The 19,733-nt window shown below is 40.4% G+C and overlaps 2 protein-coding genes across 3 annotated transcripts; one reads left to right on the forward strand and one right to left on the reverse strand.

The window, feature by feature from the left end:
• Positions 1 to 454: 454 nt before the first annotated feature.
• On the reverse strand, positions 455 to 12,191 carry XPC (XPC complex subunit, DNA damage recognition and repair factor). 2 transcript variants are annotated; one of them, XM_083796165.1, is made up of 16 exons: positions 11,983 to 12,191; positions 11,336 to 11,534; positions 10,249 to 10,385; positions 9,247 to 9,370; positions 9,066 to 9,150; positions 8,418 to 8,575; positions 8,087 to 8,207; positions 7,102 to 7,191; positions 5,674 to 6,609; positions 5,036 to 5,196; positions 4,718 to 4,799; positions 4,166 to 4,300; positions 3,508 to 3,677; positions 3,089 to 3,182; positions 2,478 to 2,567; positions 455 to 1,821 (listed from the first exon to the last, which is right to left on the reverse strand). In XM_083796165.1, the coding sequence occupies exons 1-16, from the start codon at positions 12,110 to 12,112 to the stop codon at positions 1,609 to 1,611; spliced, it is 2,925 nt and encodes a 974-aa protein (XP_083652291.1). In that variant the 5' UTR covers positions 12,113 to 12,191; the 3' UTR covers positions 455 to 1,608. The 2 variants fall into 2 exon arrangements, with proteins under 2 accessions (XP_083652291.1, XP_083652290.1); XM_083796164.1 differs by lacking the exons at positions 455 to 1,821; positions 2,478 to 2,567 and having other exon boundaries at positions 3,089 to 3,214; positions 11,983 to 12,170.
• LSM3 (LSM3 homolog, U6 small nuclear RNA and mRNA degradation associated) lies at positions 12,119 to 15,033 on the forward strand. The gene is made up of 4 exons (XM_083796229.1): positions 12,119 to 12,271; positions 13,124 to 13,234; positions 14,207 to 14,302; positions 14,626 to 15,033. The coding sequence occupies exons 1-4, from the start codon at positions 12,251 to 12,253 to the stop codon at positions 14,704 to 14,706; spliced, it is 309 nt and encodes a 102-aa protein (XP_083652355.1). The 5' UTR covers positions 12,119 to 12,250; the 3' UTR covers positions 14,707 to 15,033.
• The last annotated feature ends 4,700 nt before the right edge of the window (positions 15,034 to 19,733 follow it).

A 19,733-nucleotide genomic window follows, 5' to 3' on the forward strand; every position in this document is an offset into this window, starting at 1 on the left:
TGTATATAATGACTAGACTCACAACTTCATGTATTTAAGTATCCCGAGTTAAGAAGTGCTGAGTCACTTTGGTACAACTGGTATCAGCTCCTAGTTTAAGCAGATGAAAAATTACTGATGCCCGGCATAGCTGGACTTGAATCCTTGCATTCAAAGTACTTGTCTCAGGGTGTACCTTCCTCCATACCCACACAATGATTAACACAAAACATACTATGGGCTCGAGTCCACTGCAATGGTAATACTTCATGCAAGACAGAGACTTTTTCATGAAGTCATGTTTTTGTTTTAGAACTCAGTAGCAAAAACTAGAACTCAGAATGAGTATTGCAATTCTGCAACATCCTGGGACCTGATGCGTGATGTTTAGAAATAGTACTCTTACAGTGCTCTTTGTCTCATGTAAGAATCCTTCCAGCTGCTGCCAGAAGGGAGGAGTAACAGACAGCATTAGTCTGTTTTAATACTTTATTTTGTTCTACAAATACAGTACAAAAATAGATTTTTTAGAAACATAATTAAATGAAAACCATTCTCTTGCATTTTAAAGTCTTCCTCTGTAACAGCATCCAGCAATAAGTACACTATTTCCCTCTTTAAAAATAGAGACAGTGTCAGTTTGATTTGGTTTTAAAGATACTGCAAAAGACAGATCAGTATTTCTATTTCAAAACTGCAGGAAAAGCTTGTATAGATTTAACATTCCTCTCGTAACATTTTTTAAGTACTTAAGTACTAGATAACATTTTTAAAAACCTCCCTGGTTTCACTGAATTTCTTTTCTGACAACACTGCCAGATTTACACATTTTTTTCCAGAACAATAGCAAACAGTCTTGATAAAACAAAACTGAAACGTATACATTTTAAATGACTTAAGATGACATATTTAACCTTAAGTTTGAAACAAGGACACGGCTTCTTCCTTCTAATGAACAAGATTTCGGAAAGTAAAGGAAGGCTGAAGACGGTAGGCTGAAAAGCCAAAGCTGAGTTTTCACAAAAGGCACGTGTTCTGCAGAAAGTAAGTTTTCGGATTCCTCTAAATCTTGATTGCACGTTTCATTACACCTTAGAGGAAGTATTTCCCCCTCTGTGATGATGAGACAGACAGTGAGACTAGAACTCGACGTCACTACTGATTTGGATAAAGTATGAATTGAAAGTATTGAAGTGGATATTAGCAGCATCTTGGCCAGCTCACCACAGACTGTTAAATAGCAGCTGCATGCTTTAATTCTGGGCAAGTAGGAAAAATGGAAAGGAGAAAAATGGGAAGAGAGTGCTAATGAAAGAAACGCCTTAGAAAATTGATTTATTACAGTGCTGAGTGGTATTTACAAAAGAGAACAAAAAAGACCAACTTCATATAGATAGAGATCTTAGAAAGTCCAACTCTGCATCTGCTTCTCCTAAGTCCAAGGATAAAGGGATGAACTTAATCATCCACAACAGCAAAAGACATTCCTGATACTGAATTAGGTTGCTCCCTGATAGCTCAGAAACACAAGTGCACAGAAGACTAAGAAGTTCTTAACTGGCATAGGATACATTTCTTGTGACAATTCTGTTCTTGCATCTGGAAATGGTAAATAAATGCTTGTTCTGATCACAGTTTCTCAAAAGGAAACAACTGTGCTGCCTCTCCCTTTTTTTCTCGCTTGCTCTTTTTAGTTGTCTGCTCTTCCTTCTGCTTCTCTACCTGGCGATTTTGGGGCCAAGAAATTGCCACATCCCGTCCTGCAGTCCCTGAACTTGGACCTCCTTCTTCATCAGAGGAGAATCCAGCTCCTTTCTCTGTCTCAGGTGCAGATGGCTCAGTCTGAAAAAAAAAAATATGAAAATGGAAAAGGAAGCTCTAGGAATCACTTGTAACTACCCCTTTTCTAAAAAGGCTCATTTTCTGTCATAGTGGCTCTCAATGACATTACAAAAGTTGACTGCCCTGGTCTGGGCTTCTCACCCAAAGCAGTGTGTTTCTACTTCTGAATGTCAAACATTCCTTCAACTCAAGCAAGTGTTTAAGGTCACAGAAGAATAAAAATTAACCATCTTTAAAAAGATCATGCTTTTCACCTTTCTCAACAGGGAAAGGATTAAGACATCTGATTTCATACAGAAGAGCAGCCCACTGACGTTCTTATAGCTATATACTTGGCTTAGAGAAAGAAATTTAGGAAGGAGGTATATCACAACAAAAGAGCAATATAAAAATAACAATGCTTTGGGGAAACAGTTGTCTCTTGTTAAACAATACTTAATCTTTCATGGACATGACTGTTGGATTTCTGGTGTAGATTTTTTTTTTAACTAGTTGTTAGTCAAATATTAACAGGAAAGAGAAAGATTTTTGAGCAATTACATTCTGAAGTTCTACGCTCTACTGCTGGAAAAATAACACATTGGAAGTACTGGAAAAAACATCTCTCTGTAGAGAAATATCATCCTGAAAAAGAAAATAACAGAAATGCAGAATACCTTGATGGAATAGCGTTGCTTCAGTCTCTCTCTGATGAGAAGTCCTTTTGTCAGCAACTTCCAATTCCCCAGAGCTCTCTTCTCACGCTTCTGTGTGGTATTAGTATTGAAAAGAAAAACATTACTATTTCAAGTTCCAATGTATTTACATTGACAGAAAATAGAAGTTTGAAGACTTTTAAATGGCAATTAAAAAAACAACACACCACCAACTTAAATGCGTCACATTAAAAGATTATAGGCTGGTAGGATTCTTAGGAGTACGATGTATTGGTGTCTGCTTATCTGCTAACCATACGAATTACTGTCACTCACTGTGTAAAACACACTGGAGCTTCCTCAAAAAGTTTAACCTCATACATGTATTCCTCACTTCCATTTCCCAGGAGCCATGGAAAACTGTTCCAACGTATGCACTATTTCAGATATCACTACACATTTGTATTGTTTCCCATTGCAGTGCAGACAGCAAGCCCCAGGTAAGGCATTTGGGGGATGCAATTAGCCTCTTACCATCATAGAGCTGTGTCTGCTGCTTACATAGCCTACCTTTTACTGTCCACAGCTTAAATTGAATTTAACAGTAAGGAGGCTGCAAAAATAGTTCTCACCTCCTTCTCCTTCTTTTCTATTTCTGCTTGTTCATTCTCCCAGGCAGCAATGAGCACATCTTTATATTCTTCACAAACAACGTAGCCATCAGTACTAGGAAGGAGAACAGAATCCTCTGTCAGCTACTAGAAGAAAAAAAAAAGGGAGCAAATGCCTGCTGACCCAGCCAAACTGAAAGCTGCTGAATACTGACAGAACTAACTAAGCTGTCTCATGGGATCTAAATGTGTAATTCGTCAGCTATCCTCCCCACACAAGTGCAGACCCTGTAAGCATATAAAGTCAATTCTGCATGCCAGGGCCATTAACTCTACTACCACAGCTAGCACAAAAGAGGAGGACATCCTCCTTAGCACAGGGGATACAACTTCTGCAGAAAATCAAAATTCCTCAGCTGCAACAAAGCACCTTTACGTACACTGGGTGCGAGTAGCCACCATGAAAATCAAATCCTGTGATTGCTTGAGCACAGTCAATGTCCAGCTTCCGTGCCAATCTGTTCAGGTTGGGGAGTCTGAGCTGCACACAGCCAACAGGTAACATGGATGGCAAGAAGAGATAGACGTTTCCGTATTCATTCCGGGGAACCTGTTATTGCAAAATTAAAGAGAAATGACACTCCTGCCCTCTGGAGAGAGGTGAAAATCCCCACTGCAATTCAAGGTCTCTCCTCTATTGCTGACCTTCTACATTCCACTCCAGTACCATAATCGTATTCACATGAAAAGGCACAAGTCTAGATTTTAGCTGCATGGTTATCTCCTAGTTATGTTCACCAACCAGACCTTGTTACTCTGGCTGTAATGCACAGAATTAGCAAAACAAAGATGGGGTAGGTAAATTGGATCAACTAAATTAGAAAGTCAGCAGCCTTTCATTACTCGGACTCAGGAATGAAAGGCCTTGACAAAACTTTCACCATTCTCTCGTGGGTACAGTTACGTCAGAACAATAAGCCTGAGTCCAGATGTTATTGACTGATCTCACCTTTGAAACATAGAGCTTCTGGAAAAATAAAGCCCACAGCTTCATACAAAACAATTCCTTTAACACCAGCCCCCTGCCTTCCTGGCTACCTTTCCATCCACTGCTATAGGTGGCTGGTACTCCTCTGTCTGCCAGCGACCAAACAGTGCCAGGTCCTCTTTGTCCCGGTTTGCAGGCTCTGCAAGGCGTGCCTTCCTTGCCTGGTTGGAATATCCCTTCACCATCTGTGCAAATACAACGATCAAACTTGTAACACCACAAAAACAAGCTGACAGTGATTTCAGATTTTCCTGGGACAAAGGAAAAGGCATCAGAAAGAAGAAATGCCTACTTCCTTTCTTCAGTATCTATTGCTTATAATGATAACTCATGGCTCCTGTATGGTACAGGGAGCTAGATTCCTAAGTTTACATGGAAGAGGATGAAAAGGGTGCAGTTCTTCTAGACACCCTTGGCATGGGAAGAATAGACAGCTGCGCTTTGTTTTTCAACAGGCCCAGTAGGTGGACAGATTCACTGTGCTGCTATGACATGCAAGCAAGTCAGAAATCTATGTCTGCCAACAGAAAGAAGGCAAAAACAAAACAAAGCTTGAACTTTAGAGGGCAGACATTGCACAGGAGGAAGCCAAACCCTCTTACCTTGTAAGGTACTTCTCCAATCCTCACCACTCGAGCCTGCTTTAGCCAAGTGTCCTTGGAGTGGAGCGTGTGTACACAATCTCTAAAAAGGCCAAGAGAAAGCAACCATTTCTATCAGAGACTTCCAAACCGATATTCACGTGCTAGGAATGGTAAAAAAAAACAAAAAGCTGTATCTAAGTGGTATGCAAATGCTGTCTGAGTTGCTGAATGTCTCACCCTATCCATGTGGCCTGAGACTACTGTTGATGCCACTGCGGTCTTAACGCCAATTAGCTCTTTGATTTATTACAGAGATCACAGACACATTCCACTCACCTGGAGTAGACAGCCTCTCCCCTGCAGTACCCTAGGATAGCAGCTGACTCAGGATAGATTGCCTGATACTTCAAGAGATGCCTCTTCAGTGCATAAAGAGGGTGGTTCTTGTACTCTCCAATTGCCGTTGGTAGAGGTTGATCTTGAAGCTTAACTTGAAACTGTAGGAATTATGCAAAAAAAAAAAAAAAAGAATGATTTTGTGGCTCTCTTGAATTAGCCTTTTTAAAAATAATAATGATTATAGTCTGTATCAAAGGAAAAAAAACACCAGAAACTTTATCAGGTGAACCAATGGACCAAAGCACTCCTGTTGCAAATAGATGTGTACTCAGATCTACGTATCCTATCCTAGACTCTCTCCAAGAAGGGTAATGCTAGGCTATACAGAAACCCATGCTGGTACGTTTTCAGAATGAGCTGTCCAATACTTTTGTTATCCACATTCCTCTTAACAGCCTCCATTTGATTATTATTTGAATTGTATCATTGTATATTCCCTTTAAAACATGAGTATTTCAAGTTCAAATAGAAACTTCCTTCCCCATGGAACCGTTACTGATGATTCTTACCTGAATGAGAATCCAAGGACTGAACTCTTGGTATTAAAAGTCCTGAAAAAAATGATTATCATTTACCTCCCTTTCCTCCTTCTCGTCTCTTTCCACAAAGGGACTTCTATATGGCTGCAGCGTGTCCTCCCACCACTCAGGGTCCACACGGTTCTTCCTCGTTGTGGTCATCCACACTGGGTCATATCTTTGTGTCACATCCTTGACGCTCCCATCGTTGTCAAATCCCACAATGTAGTAAAGTGGCTTTGTGGAATATGTGAAGCACTGCTGGGGCTGGCCAACGCTGCCATGAACACAGTCCACACACACCCACTTGTCCTCACGCTCAAGGAAAACCTCTAGCCACTGGTCTGTGCCAACCACTTTCCTTACCACCTGCTGCCCATCATCCTCATCACTAGAAATTATTTTGTTCCTCTTTCTCGGTGCATGAGGCAATGCTGGAGCTGTGCTTTTGACTGGTCTGGGCTCAACTCCAGAACAATTTTTGGATTGCTTTGATTCTGAAGTCTCAGTTTTGGGGCTTTTGATAGATGTTAGCTTTGATTTCTGGGAGCCCAATGACCTTCTCTGCTTTTTAGATACAGTTTCAAAATCCTCATCAGAGAGATCGCTCTCCTCCTCTGAAATCTCAAAGTCAGAAACACTGCCCTCATCACTTCCACTCTCTTCTTTGTAACACACTTTGGAGGCCACTCGTCTCCTGCGATCATTCTTGGGCCTGACGGGCACATCTTTTTCCCCTAAACCACTCTCCTCATTACTAATTTCCTTCTGCTCCTGGCTGCCTGAAGTCAGCTTTGACTTGTGTGTCCTTTTGGTCCGAGCAGTTCTGGGTTTCTTTGGCTCCTTGTCGTCTTCTTCACTCCCTGAGGATTTCTCATCCTTCTTTGCTTTTTTGCAGGGGCATTTTTTTGCCCCGGCTTTGGGTGTTGTGCCAGAGCTTTCCCGCCCTTCAGAGGTACTGCTGAGCGACTGCCTCTTGGATGAGCCTTTTCCCTGCAAGTAAGAGGCTAGGTCACTTTTACCATAGCTAACAACACGCGGGGTGGGGGGGAAAAAAAAAAAAGAAAAAAGAAGATAATACTGAGATCAGCATGAAGTAAATAAAGACCAAAGGCATTGCCAATCTGCATATCTTAGGGACTTGAAAACTTCAGGCAGATGGACAAAGAGAGGTGTACTCCAGCAGCATTTGCTGTCTAAGTTTTAAAGAAATGTTCATCAACTGAAAAATGAGAAAACATATAAAATACTTCGCTTAAACATACAAAATATGAGTTTTGTTTGTTTGTTTGTTTGTTTTTTAAAAGGAGAAACCTCAAGACTAAGGGTTTGTGTCTTCTGCACAACAGACAGAACATTTTTACCATCCTGGTTCATGCAGTAAGTGATTCACTTCAAGCTGCAACAGCCAGACAGCTTTTTCACTCCTTTTGGGGAGTGACTGATTAGGGAATTCTACTTTTCTACAAACCCTATGAAAATTACCTTTGCTGTTGTCTCCTTGAGAGGAACAGGCTGAAGAGACAGCACAAGGCGACACAGTAGTTGTAATGCTCGGAGAATAATTAAAAATATCTGCAAAAGTTAAAATAAAGCATGTTTAACCTTTTTTTAAGGTATATGAAAAAAATCTCAAAACTCTTTTACAGCTCACAAACCATTTTCATTCCTAGCTTTTACCCAGCACTGTAGACACTGACACAGACATGCAGGTAGCCCAGCTGCTATAGTATCAAAGCACTGCACAGTTGTCTTTGGCTCTTATTTATGGTACAACAGTGACAGAGGCACTGCTGTGAACTCACAGATAAAGAGCCAAGAGGCTAGATGACCCATCCTCCTGGAGTACACGTGGTGAGTTACCCTAGTCCCATCTACAGTGTCAGCCTCTTGTTCTTGAGGCAAACTGAGTAAGATGACTCTAAATTCTCCTTCCCAAAGGTGGCTGAGGCCAACAACACACCACCAGCTGAACCCAGCAGAAACACCAACTATTCAGAAAATGGCATTACAGTCACAACTGAGTGCTAACAGCTGTAACCCAGCATAACAGCTGTAACCCAGCACCTGCTTTCCTGCATGGGACTTCTAAGTGTCTAAACCAGGCTTGCTTTGTCTTTACCTCCTGTCCCAGGAAGTGGCATTTCTATTTACACAGCAGGGTTGCAGAGACCACAATAACTGCTTTGCGACACAGAAGCTGCAACGTCCCATTTATCAGCAACAGGGCAAAGCTGCAAGCCACACATCTGCAAAGCAGCAGCTCTTTCAGTTCTTTCTTAGGCACAGTTCATACTGAAGAACTTAATCACAGAAGGACTCCAGACGAAAATACAACAGAAAGAAAAAAGCAGGAAATACTCTAAATCACCAACTTGTTTTCTCCAAATCCACCCCTCAAACACCACCTTGTTTGCAATGATCTAGCATCCAAATTCAGTGACCAACCCTGCAGTTCCAAGTCACTTACATGAACCAACTCTTCATCGTCTCGTGCAGCATAGATGGCAAAGCGCCTCTCCAAGGTTGACTGAAGGGACTCTCCTTTTTCAGTGGAAAGCTCATCATTGACAGTGAAGGTTCCAATAAACCTGAAATGTTGAGACACCTATTTATTGTCGACTGTTGTGCGTATATTCTTACAATTCATAGTTCATCCTTTCCTTCTTCACAAAGGACAGCCTCTCACTCTTGTATTTCAAATCAAAAAATCAGTGAAAATTTTTAATTACATTTACCCCTTTCCCTGGACCCTGATTCTACATTCTATACGATAGCAGGACTAGGAGAGAGTATTTTACCATTTCACCAAGTTGGAAAGGTAGAGAATGTCCACTTGGCCTGCAGGCACTTTTGTGAAGTGTGTGGGGATGATGGACAGACCAATGGCATGAAGATCTGGCTGGCTGCAGATCCTGTTCCTATAGAAACCATTCGCTAATAAACACAAGAGGTGAACCTGAGAGAAGAAAGTTTCTATAGTGAGTTCACACAAGATTTTCTTTGCTGGAACTACTGTCCATGGTTAAAAACGAAGATGCCTCTACTGCTCCTTTTGACAGAGACAGGCAACTACAAACAGGGTTGACACAGGACTGTCATCTGATCACCATCATAACAGAGTAAAGCCTTGAAGTTCCTGTCAGTGTCTCCTGCTCATTTGACCGACAGTTTAACATGAATAGAATGAGCAGATACACGCAATGGAGAAACACACCCCCTACTCACATCTGTTTTCATTTAGAAATTCAATAATGCAGTCATGGATGTTTCTAACTTACAGTTCAGAAGAAGTCCAGTGAGCATTTGTCTGGACTACAGCCTTTTTATTTTTTCTCTTCTAGCCATAACCCAAAATTATTTTGATCAAAAATTACTTCCTCATTATGGGCCAGTTCAGAGATCTTACACTCATTTTTTTCTCTGCCAGGTTTCTTTGTGACCAATACCTTATGTGTGTCCTCACGAACCTCCTTGCTGAAACGTTTCATCATTCTCCGAAGATAGGTCTCAAACTCAGCTTTCCTTTTTTCTCTGCATAAGATTACAGAAGAAATGGATGTTGTAGTTTTCTATGGATCTGCCTTTCTAGATTCATGAGATGCCCTCCACTGCCTTCCCTGTTCTTACCCTCTCTCTCTTTTCTTACGTTGTTCTGGCGTTTCAATCTCTATCTCAACCGGATTGCTTGGCAGCGCCACTGATGAAAGAACAGCAGCTTCTTCTAATTTATCTGTGACAGGTTCCTGGAGTTCTGGAAAAAAAAAAACACAAAACAAAATATTACTAAATAATACGCAAATGTGGAGTACTTGCCATAAGGAGGACTGACAATGGGTAAAAACCCACCCACTCCTCCTCATGTGTTCAAACAACCTACAAAGAGAACGTCCCCAGTAATTACCAGTTCCTGGATCTTCTGTAACACAGTGTCTACTCAGCTTTTTCAAGTAACTGGGGGATGCTAGTAAACTGCCACTGAGGAATCAGCTCAGCACAGTCTAATGACAAGTGACTGCAACAAGCAAATTTAATCAGGAGAAAGCTGAATGAAGCAGATACCACCCAAAGAGTACTTGTAGAGTACTGAAAAAACAAACAAACAAACAACAACAAAAACACAACTGACTTCACTTTGGAAGGCATAAATCTATAGTAGCAAATTATGAAGATTATGATCATCATGATTCTTACAGGTTGTTGGTAGAAACCTCATTGAACAGCTCAGTTGATTGCATCTCCATTTTTCTTTACAAGGAAGTCAAGAGTTTTCAATCTTCAGACCAATTCATTCTTTGCTTCTCGCAGTATTACACAATGCTAACAGCTAAGAAAGTGCTATACACGGTAGCATACCCCTAACATACACCAAAAAATTGTCAAATGCAAAGCTTTACCTTCAAGTCAGTTGTCTGTTTTTTTCCTACTTTGGAATCATTCTAAAAGTATTGTGAGATATGACCTTTTGATATAGAACACACATGGAACATGGCACATGGAACATACTCTGTACACTTAGAGTATATATTTACCTGAATCCAAATGGGAAACGGCTCAAAAATCAAATTACAAAAAGACCCATTGTGTACAAGAATATTTACTGCTTAAAACAAATAAACATGCAATTGTTACCTTCCACATCCTCCCATTCATCTTCACTTTCATCATCATTGTCGTCATCGTCGTCAGTATTGTCTTCATCCATCTCTTTTTTAACAGGAGATTCTCTCTTCAACTTTGTCTCCCTCTGAGGGGGCTTCAGTGAGTCACTATTAAAATTACCAAAATGGTTTTAGCATCACAAAGTTCAGGTGCTCGTTTATTTTAAAAAAATATAGAAAGAAAACGTTTAAAATGGGGAAATACATGAAGCATGACCTCTACATCAGTAACAACAGATGCAAAGATTTTGAATATTTGACACGTACACCACAGATGTCGTCTCAGAAAAGCAAGCAATCTTTGCCATAAATAACCACAGGCTCATTGGGCAACATTTTTTCAGTGCAAACTTAAATCTTGGTTCTGTGAGATTGTTTAGGAAAAAAGATGCTTGAACCTAAAAAAAAAAAAGGTCCCATCCTTTTTAACAGCTTGTATAAATGAGTTCTTGGAGAATTCGTTCATTGAATAATTTGTCCTTGCCAAACCTTCAAAGTGTACTGGGATTGGAACTGTTTCTGTCTCACTACGCTAATACCAAAGGATCTGGTTGGCCAGTGAAGTGAGACCAGTTTCATTTCTTCTCATTGATATACTCCCTATAGAAATCATGGCAAAAACATGCTAATATTGTATTTGGATTCTTAAAAAAACACAGAGGAATTATATGTTTAAAAAGTTTCTACTCATCATCCTAAACCCTAATCTCAGGGTCATATTTCTATTCATGCTAGATTCCATAACACCTCCCTTGTCCTATGTAAAAAATAGAACAAATAACATCATATATTTAAACCATTGTTTTGAAAAGGCTCAGATATTTGCTTTCTGTACAGACGGTCTTCCTCAAGACTGATTCTGCAATCAATCAGACGTACTGTCTAACTGTTAAAGTGTGTGGCACAAATGAACTAAACTGGACTTTCAGCCTAAAGCAATCTACTTACATGCATATTTGCAGCAAAAGGCCCTAAAAAAAACCCCAAAAAATAAACAACCAACAACCTGAAACAGAGAGCTCCTCTATACTCTAATGATGAATAATAAGTAAACTTACCTGCAGGTTTGCTCTTTGCTATGATTTCCTTTATTTTTTGTGATTTTTTTATTTTCTTTTGCTAGCAATTTTACCCCTTTTTGTTTTGAAGTTTTACTTGCTGACTTGGAAACTCCAGGATCAGAGTCTTCTTTCTTCTTTGTAGCTGGAACTTTGGGTTTGTTCTTCTTTATACTAGGCTGCTTCTCTTCAAAATCATCTGCATTGAATAGAAGAAAAGAACGTATATCAAAGGATAAAATCTCATCTCCATAGCAATCAGAGAAAATACCTCCAAAGACTTTGTTAGAAGCAAATTATCCACCAGTTACATAAGAAAGCGAACACTCAAAATGAAGAGCGCATCGCCGTTTTGTAGTAAATAGGCAAGAACTGAACAACAGCTACCGGAACGTACTCGTAACAACGCGGTGAACAAGAAGTACATAGAGTTTCCTGCGGTCCTACCAGTGGGGTCAGCTGAAGAACAAGCCCCCTACTTACCCAAGCAGCTTATCCCTCTTCCAATCCCACATAACGGCCCCTGTCCCTCCTCGCAGCCAGCCGAGCCCCAGGGCTGCGCTACGGGCGAGTGCCGCCCCCCTGCCCCCCGACACACCAGGGGCCGAGAGAAGCCCCACACCCCGGCGATGGCCGCCCGCACCCACCTTCCTCCTCCTCCTCCTCCTCCTCCTCCTCCTCTTCCTTCTTCTTCTTCACCTCGGCCCTCGGCCCCCCGGGACGCTTCTTGCTGGCGGCCGCCGCCGCCGGGGTAGAAGCTTTGCGTTTCTTCGCCATGGCGCTACGGCGGCAGCGGACACCCCGCCCGCCTGCCCGCCCCACGGCCCGCCCCGCCGGAGGGGAAGGGGACGGGGAAGAGAAGGAAGGGGAAGGGCCATAGCGTCTCGCGGGAGAAGGCGGGCGGCTGTTTGAAAGATGGCGGATGAGGTGGATCAGGTGAGCGGCTCCCTTCGGCCGGGAGGCACCGGGGAGGTCTTCGCCGGGCCCTGGCTGCCAGCCCCTGAGCGCCGTGGTGGCGGCGGGGCTCTTCCCGGCTCCTGGCCGCCATTTGCTGAGCTCCTTCCCTCCCTCCCGCCTGCTCTCCGCGGCTGTGAGGAGAGCGAAGGGGGGCGTAAGATGGAGGCGGCCCGCCGTGGGTTTTAGGGCTGCTCAGCTCGGGTGTTGTAACAGTCGGCTGTCCCTCGCTGAGGAAGAAATGGGTGGCATGCTGGGGGTGGTGGTGTAAAAAGGTGTTCACACTTGTTAGACGTGGTCCTGAAAGTTCGCCTTCCTCACAAGGAAGAGCCCCGAGTGTGTCCGGGTCTCTAACCTGCTTTGGGGCTTGGCAGAACTGAGGTGTGGTGCTCTGCCTCAGCTAGGGGTGTCTGTGTTACCCAGCCGGCTGATGTGGGCTCGTGAAATGTGTTTGTGTGTTTGGCTTTCTACCTAGAGCCGTGTGGTGCTACAGGTACGGTACTTTCTGTTACCATGCTCCTTTGTGCGGATTAGACTTTCTGTTTCAGTACTGACGGTGCTTGCGGATTAAAAAATACACCTCTTATGACAGTATACATGAGGCACGATTTACTACAAACTAACCTGGAGTCTGTTAACTAATTCTGTACAGACTGCTGGACATCCATAGAGTGTTAATACCACCTGCACTCAGAGTCACCAGGATTTGAAGGTGTTTCAAAATACCAGCTTCTGTGTTCTTACCTGTTTGTTTTCAGTGTCTTTCAAATGCTGAGGAATCTAGAAGTTCACAATCATCTTTATAAATAATTTTCTTTATTGTGGTTTTTTTAGCAACAAACAACAAATACTGTAGAGGAGCCACTTGACCTCATTAGACTCAGTCTAGATGAGCGAATCTATGTTAAAATGAGGAATGACAGAGAACTTAGAGGCAGACTACACGTAAGTAAAACTCAGAATGCTACTATGCTTATCCAGACAAGCACTGGGCAACACTTTTTATTTGCAACACTTTATTATACAAGCTTGCCTGTAATATTCTATTGATCAATTTGTTTAAAAGCACAGGTAATTAATTATATCTCTTGATTAAAAGTGGAGAAGTGGTTAGAGAAGGCAGGTTAAAGGTCATCTTAGTAACAAGGGTTGAACTCTTTCTTCTTTCAAAGGTGTAATATGTTCAGGGGCAAAATAAAATTTGTTCAGTACTCTGCTATAAAATGCTCTTCCAGAGATTTAAAAGATGCATTTTGTTTTTTCTTGCCTGTGGTCTTCTAAATGATATCATGTAATTCATTCCTCTGCTTCTGACTTCTGTTTCCATGTCTGTAAAGTAATGATGCAGACATCTTCTTGTAAAGGACTCTAAGGTCTATTTAGACTGAAATAACAATCATTATCAAACAACTATCTTATCAGGCAGGACCATGAGGGTATGCTGGGTTAAGTACTCTGCTGAATTCTCTGCAAATTTCATTTTAAGTGCTTTTTTCTGAGAGTAATATGTCTCTTAATAGAAAACCAGTCTGTCTCATTAGGTCTGTCATTCTTCCTGAATACAGTACAGTGTTGTGGAAGAGAACCAGTTGCCCTATGTATTAACTAGGCCTCAAACTCATTTGGGAACACAAAGATGATGCACTGGTGTAATTCCTAATGTGCTTTTGTAGGGTGGAGCTTGTGCTTATTTTAAATTTTTCTAACACTGTAGGAGTTACAGTTTTCATAGCCATTTAGTTGGCCCCAGAAAAATAAATTCTGGGAATATGGACTGATGGGAAAGAATTGTTTTGACATAACAGTACATTTGGGTCAAATCAGGCTAAAATAATTCTGTCTGAACGTCTTGCTAAAATTGTCATTTTATTGAGTTTGTTTGAATTTTGGAAGAAATAATTAACTTTATTCCTACAGGCATATGATCAGCACTTAAATATGATTCTGGGTGATGTAGAAGAAACTGTAACAACAATAGAGATTGATGAAGAAACCTATGAAGAAATTTATAAAGTAAGGACTTCAGTGTATTTATCTCTATAAAAAACTTTTTTTAAGTGAAACTATGTCATATAGTTAAAATAGTGTATTGATAACTACTTTTTGGACTAAGATTTAACAAGTTTCAGACAAGTTGTTGCGGAAGTCCGAAGGATATGGAGAGACTTGGTGTTGATTGTTTTGATTTCATCAGCATGACAGAGTTATATATCTGAGCTCATGTTTGTTGGAGTTGTTTCTGGTGTTTTGTTATGATTGAATTTGGTCACGTGCTTAGCATGTGTTCTGCAAACTTATCTTTTTGTAAATGTAAACTTTTCTTTCCTTCTTCATAGTCTACGAAAAGGAATATTCCGATGCTCTTTGTCAGAGGTGACGGCGTTGTGCTTGTAGCTCCCCCGTTGAGGGTTGGCTGAAGCAACCAAGGATTTTACCTTGTTGGAAGGTTTCAGGCTCTCGGACAATGGTTCGTGCTTTGATCATGTGTCTCAAAATTGTGTACACATTTTTGTAGGATGTTTTTGCCTATCCTTTTTGGAAGGAGAACAAATTTATCTTGCAGAATGTGCATGTAGTCAGTTGAAGCAGTGTAAAACAACCACGTTTTCCCTGAATTAATGTAACTGCTGTAAATTGGCTGTCTTGTCACATCAGTAAAAAAAATCCTTTTTTTTTTTTTCTTTTTCAAATCTTGGGAATAGCAGTGTCTTTTTTTGTTTCAAATAAACTTGGCTTATCTTTCAGTTTTGACTGGTCATATTTTTGTTGGAGAAGTTGTTACGTACTTATGTAGACCTAATATTGCGGTATGTGGATTTACTTTCTGAGAAAGTAGTAATTTGAGCGTGTTGTGTTAATTTTTGTCCTTACTAACACTTGAGACTTGCAGATTAACATTTCTGGGGGGACAGCACTACATCTATGATGCTATAATTTATGACTTTTCTGTGTTCAAATTCTCTAGCCTTACCCTTGTGGCAGGGAAACTGTATGTGTGTATATATACACCCACATGTGCATTTCCCACTTATGATACATAAAGAAGATAAAGTTTTAGATAGTGTTTCAAATACTTTTATTGCAGCTTTATTAACAGAACAGTGGTTTGCAAAAACATAAGCAGGGAACAGAGATGCTGCTTCACATGCTCTTGAGTTGCCTGTTGTGTGTTCATTTTCCCCTATCTGTAGCTTGCTTCAGTTCTTGAATACATTAAATTCTGCAGAATGCTTAAGATGCTTATTGGTTATCTGCTGCAAAGGTGTACTGGAACCCTGAACAAAGTCCTTTTTTTAATATATAGTTTCTCAGGCCTGCACTACTTGCAGATTATTCTCCTGGGGGATAGAAAGGCTTGAGTACAGTTACTCTATGCATTGTTTAAGTATGTTTGAAAGGCATACCTAGACAATAGGTCTACACTGGGACACTTTTTACAGACCTTGACTCATGACTTTATAAACTTGTCTAGGTTCTTAGGCGTGCTTTTTATGGTTGGCAAAAGCAGCTTGCTTTGGCACTTTGTCTACAGTTAAAATCTTCCTAACTTACAATGTCCATAACCTGTGACAAGGGTGAGGAATGCAAGATCTATCTTGGTCAGCTCCAAGCTGGATCCTTTTTAAAGGAAAGCTAACTTTTTTATTATTTATTTTTATTATATATTTATTTAATTATATATATCCTCAAAAAGTGAATGTATACTTCATGCGCTCAGAAATAAAGAGAGTAGGGACTAATACAAAAAGCTCTGGCTTACAGGTGGCTGCTCCTTTGCGGCTCTCATGAAATGTCCTCTAGCATTGGAATAGATGTAAAAAGTAGGAATGGTAGCTGAAGCTGAAATAGTGAAGCTATTACTGAGAATTAGTGTTAGTAGCAATTATGTTAAACATTTTTATCATGTAGATTTATATGTATACTCCTTTTACTGCAGCCTAGAAAGGACAAGTCATTCCAGTTGTATACACGTGAAAGAATTTTAGAGCTGTGCTTGATGCTATTTTCATATATAGGTAACTCAGATGCAAAAGAGAGGAAAATGTACATGTACAACTTAAAATTCTTAACGTTATTTGAATGATGAGAAGGTATGCAGTGGCTTTGTAGTAGGCTTCCTTCACTATACCATCCTTGTTTGAAGTTGGTCTGAGCTAGTTTAAAAACAACTGTTGTCTGCGATCCATATCTCATCCATCCCTAACATGCCATCTCTGCAAGATCAGCTCAACTCCTGTTCCATGCGTGCAAAACTCCTTGATGTTGGAAGAATCCTATGGATGCTATAATAGTTCCTGTTTTGAATTGATACAAGGATGACTGTTCTGAGATTCTCTTTATTGTATTATCTCCTACCACTCCAGAAACCCAGAATAGATACCTAGGGGGAGAGAGTAAAGATGGGTGAACACAGTCATAGTCTTCCAGTTTCAGGGATCTACAAATCTGAGAAGGGAGAGTTCTCTTTCACAGAACCTTATGGAGTTTTCTTCAATTAATGAGTCTACATCCGTCTAGCAGTCTTGTATTGTTACAGGATGTCACAGGCTGGGTACATGTTCTCTGAAGAAATGCTTCTAGTTTTGCCTTTGTATAGTTTGGACTTTGGTTTTTAACTTGCCACCTGTTACTTTCATGTGATGCCCCTTATGTCTGTGCAGCACTGTTGTCTTCTCAGTATTCTGAGATAGCAGATTACGTGTTTACTTTTTCATCTTTTCTACTCCTAATTGTCCTTCAGTTATCTCTTTCCTAGACTGCAAAGAGATTTCCTGTTTAACTGTTTCAGGGAAAAGCTGCTCCATTCCTTTTGTACTATGATTTTGTAATTGAAGAACTGATGCGATACACAAGGTACAGGTTATAGGTACATCAGGAACTTCTACACTGATAACTTTTAGAGTAGATAACTTGTTAACAGTTATGCATTTTGAGAATGCTAATGGAGATGTACGGTGTAAAGTTCTCTTTACTTGAACCATATATGCCTGCGTAACATGCTTATCTCTCTAGTAATTCTTACTAGACATTATAAACTATCAGCAGAGCTGAAAAGTTAGATTTAGTAATACACAACTCACTGGAATCCCTATAGAAATCTTTTCAAAATTGTCTCAACACCTTCTGCTTCTTTTGAATTTTTAAGTAACAGATTGTGCATAGTGGTTGCTCACTCAATTATTGTCTAATTGAGTCCTTGGGTATTTGTGGTCTGGTCATAATGTTCTGTTATTACGTTGCTGAAATGTCCAGCAACATCTTTTACTGACCATTGAAATTGAAATGAGCTCTTCAGAGTGGAAGCTAGCCTAAGGTCATCTGTGATGAATGTGGATTTTAAAAAAATAAAGTTTTTCTACAATCTTGTCTTTCTGACTGTTTTTATTCTTTTGTTGCATATCAACTGTAATCTTACATACATACTTACACTTTATTTTTCAAACATGAGGCGTACGTACATAATGTATCGTTAACTTTCCTAAAATAACTTCTCAAGACTTCTCAAATGCCTTTTCAGCTTGTCTCATCGTTTTAGATTGCCAGAATTTCTTTATGTGATTCAACTTCTTAAAGATTATTCTAGTAGCTTTTTATAAATACTAGTAAACTCCCTAGTAGCCTTCCAGTTGTTTTCAGCTTTTGGATTTCATCTTTTTTGAGAAGGTGGCAGAGTAAGTTCTCAATTTATTGTCTTTGCAGACAGTGCAGAAATTCTTTAAACATTTGACTCCCAGTGGCTCTTTTATTACAAACTATTTATTTTGTAATTCCCATTCCCGAAGTGCTGGTACAGCTGGACTCTTTCTTGTCCTCTTAATTTTGTGAGTGTCAACTGCTTGTGAAATTCCTATGCAGACTTTTTTGAATGTAACTCCTGTAGAACGCTAGGTGGCGGTGTTGTCTCAAACTTAAGCTTGGTTGGCTTTGCCTGATTTTGATGTATGTAGCCTGTGTCAACAGGCCCTGTAGTTGTACAATTACTCATTTGTTTTTAATTAGTATGGCACTTGCTGACAGTTTTAAATCAACTCTGCTGCTCACCCATTAAGTCAAAATCAAAATATGTTTTGATGTTTATGTAGGCACAGAGCAAGCCCTCAGAAGAATTGAAGTAAAACAGTATGCGTGTCTTGCATTGTGAGACTTCAAAATGCACGAGCTCCAAGCTAGCAGTTGTGCTGGTAGCATTAGCTGAAGCAGTATACCATTTAGAACAAACTGCTGTGGTTAACCACTTTGCTGCTGAGCACTGCTTGGAGATGAACAGCACACTGTTGTGTGTGGCATATAGCGCTGCTTCTACACCAACCGCTGCAAGTGCTAGTTGGATGGCTGTTCAGTAGCTTCACCGGAGAACTTCCCTGCTGAATTAATGGCACGGTGAAACAGCCTGTGCTTGAATGTATGGAGATCAGACTCTCGAGGTGAAAACATCACATTTTACTTTTAGTCACCAACACTTCTTCTTGAACCCAGAGAAACACGTTTTGATCCAGCCTACATATCTAACAACACACAATTTTATTTTAGTTCATGTAGGTTTTTTTCAGGTTGTGCTTGTTTTCGTTTAGTTGAACAGAGTTTACATTTTCTGTTTCATTCCTATTCCCTAGCACAGGACAAGCCCAGGATGTGGATAATAGGTTCCAGTAGGCCTTGAGCTGTGTGAGCAATGGCAGACCTCTGCAGGGACTCAGGGCTGGAAAAGCAGAACAGTGTTGATTATACTGGGAGTTCTCCAATGACATTGTCTTCTCTTGGTGTTTTGTTCTTGTTCTATAGGCATTAGGAATCTATAATTTGAACTATTTAAGAGAATAGCATTTAAGCTTCTAAGCCCTTAGAATTCTTATTAGAACTGGAGCACTGGGAAGGGAGCGTGATTCAGTGCAAGATGACAAATGCTGTGCATTGTTTTTTGGGCTGATGATGACATGTACAGAAAATCCCATCAGGCTTATTAAGGTTTAAGGCATTCATGCCAAGATCATTGATGGGCTGAATACATCATTACTGAGGGTGTAGGGCTCCTATGTTTCTAAACAGGAAGCTGCTTTCATATACTAAACAAAAAGAATGGGAAAGAAAAATAGAAAGTTCTACAGAAAATTGAAGCACAGTGTCTAAGCCAGACTTTTCTGGGGGGAAAAGAATGGGTGGAAGGAAGAGAATAGATGATGTGGGTTGGAGCGGAAAACGAGAACCACTGACGGAAGAAGATGTAGTCAAAAACCCTGTTTATGAGTGAATTTTTTCATTGTTACCCAAATTAGTTTGAATGGAAGAAAGGCCTACTCCCAAATTTTGGAAACTTAGGCCAAAAAGCCTATTTAGTTTTACAATGGCATTTGATTGGTTTATGATGTGACTGCCTGCAACAGCAAGGGACTAGGCCTGCTGACTGTCTGTGTGGCTAGACAAACTATTGCTGAAAGATTCGGGT

This window comes from Anser anser (genome assembly GCF_964211835.1).
Source record: "Anser anser genome assembly, chromosome: 12".
Classification (NCBI taxonomy): domain Eukaryota; kingdom Metazoa; phylum Chordata; class Aves; order Anseriformes; family Anatidae; genus Anser; species Anser anser.